This window comes from Fulmarus glacialis, unplaced genomic scaffold (genome assembly GCF_000690835.1).
Source record: "Fulmarus glacialis isolate BGI_N327 unplaced genomic scaffold, ASM69083v1 scaffold2039, whole genome shotgun sequence".
NCBI lineage: Eukaryota > Metazoa > Chordata > Aves > Procellariiformes > Procellariidae > Fulmarus > Fulmarus glacialis.
Genome location: NW_009233651.1, coordinates 11,014 through 14,789, shown reverse-complemented (window position 1 = coordinate 14,789; position 3,776 = coordinate 11,014). Strand labels below are relative to the sequence as shown.

The following is a 3,776-nucleotide window of genomic DNA, read 5'->3' as shown; positions in this document are numbered from 1 at the left end:
ACCATTGAAAAAAATCTACCTCCACTGCAAACTGAAAAAAAGAAAATGTAGTATTACATCTAGTCTACTCTGTTGCTCCAGAAGCGTTAACAGTATAGAAGTGTGGGGGAAGATGCTTAAACTTTTAGATTGATAAAGCTCAGTTTCATGGAACTAGCATTTTCTCAGGCTTTAAAGTTAAACATCATAAATGAAGATAAAATAATGACTTTACAAACATTCCTTCCCCCCACCTCATACCTGCTATTATAATTCTCAGGCTCCTCATTCAATTTTATCATTTTATTTCTGCTTATTGTTAAAATTCCTTGAACATGAAACAATGCATCTCGACCCATATTTGCAACACAACTTAGTATTCTAACAAGTCATCCTGATGGGTAAGGAGCAAGGGGGGTTCAGTACCTGCATAGTAATGTTTTCTTCCCTCACTAGAAGTATTTCTGCAGTCAGAGCATCAATCAGTTCTCTGTGTTCGTTCAACAGCTCCTCATGCTGCTGCCTCATCACCTCTTTCTCACGCAGCTGCATTTCACTCTAAAGAGAGAGAAAAAGTTAAAAACCTACTATAAACCAATATAGATTCATATTTGGAAACAGGAACGGGTCCATATGACATCATACTGTAACAGCTCTTCCCACTATTGCTAAATTGACTTCATTACTTTCACAACAAAATCCTATTTTCAGGGCTTGAGAACTGTCAGCAAGCTCACTGTTCCTTCTTTGTTACTCCAGAGCACTGTAGGGAATCCTATACATCCTTGTTCTCCTGCCTTTACAACTTTTACAGGCTGTAACTACAAGCATTGTCTCTCTGCGTGGATACCATTTTTTAAGTCACTGAATCTTCATGCAGTAATCAAGTAACTCCAGGTGTGCTGATGCTTGTCAGTATCCTGTGCTACCTGTGACTATTCTTTAGTTTCCTTAATTCATTAATGAAGACAAATTTGACTAAATAAAGGAGCAAATACTTGCTTTCTAATGTTTTCTCTCATAGAGAGAAAAAGTTCTAGAGGGTTTCATTTTTTTTTTTTTTTTAAAGAAGCCAAAAAGGTTTATTTGTTAAGTAATCTACTTGAGCATGAGGCAAAAGACCTTACTGTAAAGAACCTCTTGCCCTCAAAAGATATTATCAATCTATTACTTTCAGATAGACCACTGCAGTAGCCAGTCTTCCTGTACAAGACACAAAAGAGTCCCTTCCACCACTAATGGATAAATGGAATACACAACTGCCACTTTTTGGACCATCGCAGCTAAAAGAGTGGAAGCTGCAAAGTCACATAAACACATCAGAATTAGCAGATGGAGCCCTTGCTCAGATGGTTGCCTGCATTTACTCAAAGGAATCCCTGAATAAAAGAAATACATCCCATCTCCAAAACACCAGAGATCCTGAAAAGCAATTGGGGTACCCTTTTCTGCGGCACAGACAAAATTAGAGCATGAGCTGCCCATAACGTACCATAGATTATTTTCTGGTGGCATTGGGACCAGAAGTGAAAAACCACCAAGGAAGAAGTATGAAGACAAAACAGCTCTGCAGCCACATAAAGTGAATAAATAAATATTTTTGCGAATAAATCACAGATACTGTCACTAGACACAAAGACAGGCACATATACCTCCTTTAAGCATATCAGAGATAAGCCATCCATTTTCTGGTTCTCTTCCAGCTAGAGAGAACAGCTTTTCTGTATTGATCCAAGTGAAGCAGGCTGACACAGAAAATGGAAAAAAAAAGTAGACAGTCCTATATTTTTAGAAACCAAAGACGGCACAAAATAAAAACTTTAACCCTGGTAGCAGTGATGAAGCCTATTGATGCTTTAGAGCATCTGGATGAGCTATTGCATCTACTTATCCTACATAGCGTCAACCTTGCCTTGGAGGAAAAGCTTCCAAGCAGCTATGTGTCTTACACTTATGCATAGGGCGAGCGTCAGGGTTAACAGCTGTATACATCCATTCCTACCGTCAGCTAGGATTTGGGTCTGGTATACCCTGAAAGAAGTATATTCATTCCAGTCCATTGACACATGTACTTCTAATCACATAAGCTTTAACACTGCATCACAATATGCAGAAGCAGAGATAGAGAACAGAGCAACACAGAATAATGTAGCATGTGTATACTCTAACTTTTTGCCCTGTGAGTCTGGCAAAGAAATAGCATTTTAGCAGAACGGTGGGGGAAAAAAAAAAAAAACAAACCATTTGGCAGATGACGTTGAAATTCATTTAGGAACCAAGTCAAGTTTATCCACTTCCCTTTAAGAATTTCATATAGCTTGGCCAACATTTCAGAAGTTTTTTCTTCCCTTTTTCTCCAGACTCTTCTATATTCACTACATTCTTCTTGCAGGAGTTGATTTTTTAGTCACTTATTAATACAACTTTCATGAAAGATTCAGTAATTCAAGTTTCTCTTCCTACTTTTTATGTATAATTTTGAGAATAAATTAAGCAACATCTTTTATCGTAATTTTTCTGCATTCAGCTTTTCTGCAGCAAAGCTGGAAAATATTTTTTTCTTCCCAGAAGAGGAAGGAAATCTTTCTAGAAGCTTCAAAACCTCCTGAAGACTGACTGTTTATCTGAAATCAGAGGCTTTTTAAACAACCGCTGCAAAGTAATTTTCTTGAAATGCATTGCCAGCTGTAATTGAGGCATAACTCTCCTGGCTAGGCAAGGCAGATGGTGCACACAAGCACTTGATTTATTCCTAGCATCACAGGGACCAGGTTTTAGAAAATACTCAGACAAGCTGTGCTTCTCCCAGTGAATTCTCAAATTCTAACTGAAATTAAAGCTCCATGAAAAGGGGAAAAGTCAGCGAAGATTATGGATGCACACTGTCTACCTCGAGCAACTCTGAATATGATTAGCCACACTTTGTAGCCTGAGCGACTTCTGCATATTTCCACTCATGAGTCAGTATACATCTTTCAAAACAAGTAGTCTCAGACTCCTTGGCCTTCTGTCTGAATAGGATAAAAGCTCTTAAGATACGTTGAATGTTACATTCATAAAGAGAAAGCAGCAACTAAGAAATAAAAAAAGGACAAAGAAAATCTGGAGTAGTTTTGGAGGAAGCCTGAGGATCAAGAATAACTCATTTCTGTGGAACACAAATTAAAGACAATCTAAATAGGGTTATAACTGCAATTATATTTATAATATGAATTTGATGCTATTAATTGATGTTTTCCTAATAAATAGAAAACATTCTATTGGAAGTCCAGAAGATCCTTCCTCATAACTACAAAAGAACAAAATTTAATACCCTGCTTTGGTATTCAACTTTAACAGAGAAACAAGCATTCTTAACTTCTTTTAAACATAACATTTCCTCAGCCAAAGTCCATCTTCTGATGGTAGCGGCTTTTCATTCTTGAATTGATAATTTACTGTTTGCTTCCGATACAGGTCTTAAAGTAAATTTTTCCCTACCGATGAAATACAGGGTAATACAAGGAATAAGTTGTTATACATCCAGACAAAAAAAAATTTCAAATTTTAAAATAAGGTGTTTTTTTTTCTCCAATTATTATGGACTCTGAAAAGGAACCAAAACAGGACAGTTCCACATTCATTAGGAATCTATTGCCTTTGCTATGAAATGGAGCACTGGGATTTAGATAACATATTCTGCTGCATCTATTAAGAGTGCAGGAACTGCCATAACCTGGTTCAAAATTTCACATAGGCCCAACGAATCTGTGAGCTACTGCTGCATCTTGAGTAGCTCTGGGTTAGAAACGAAATAA

The 3,776-nt window shown here is 37.1% G+C and overlaps 1 protein-coding gene across 1 annotated transcript in view; it reads right to left on the bottom strand.

Moving 5' to 3' along the window:
- Window positions 1-405: 405 nt before the first annotated feature.
- Window positions 406-3,776, bottom strand: part of LOC104082298 (spindle and centriole-associated protein 1-like) — a gene marked incomplete at both ends in the record, with an annotated part of 14,104 nt that continues 10,733 nt past the window's right edge. Inside the window, one exon of the mRNA XM_009585374.1 lies at window positions 406-537. Within this exon, the coding sequence (XP_009583669.1) occupies window positions 406-537 (132 nt within the window). The remainder of the gene's footprint in view (window positions 538-3,776) is intronic.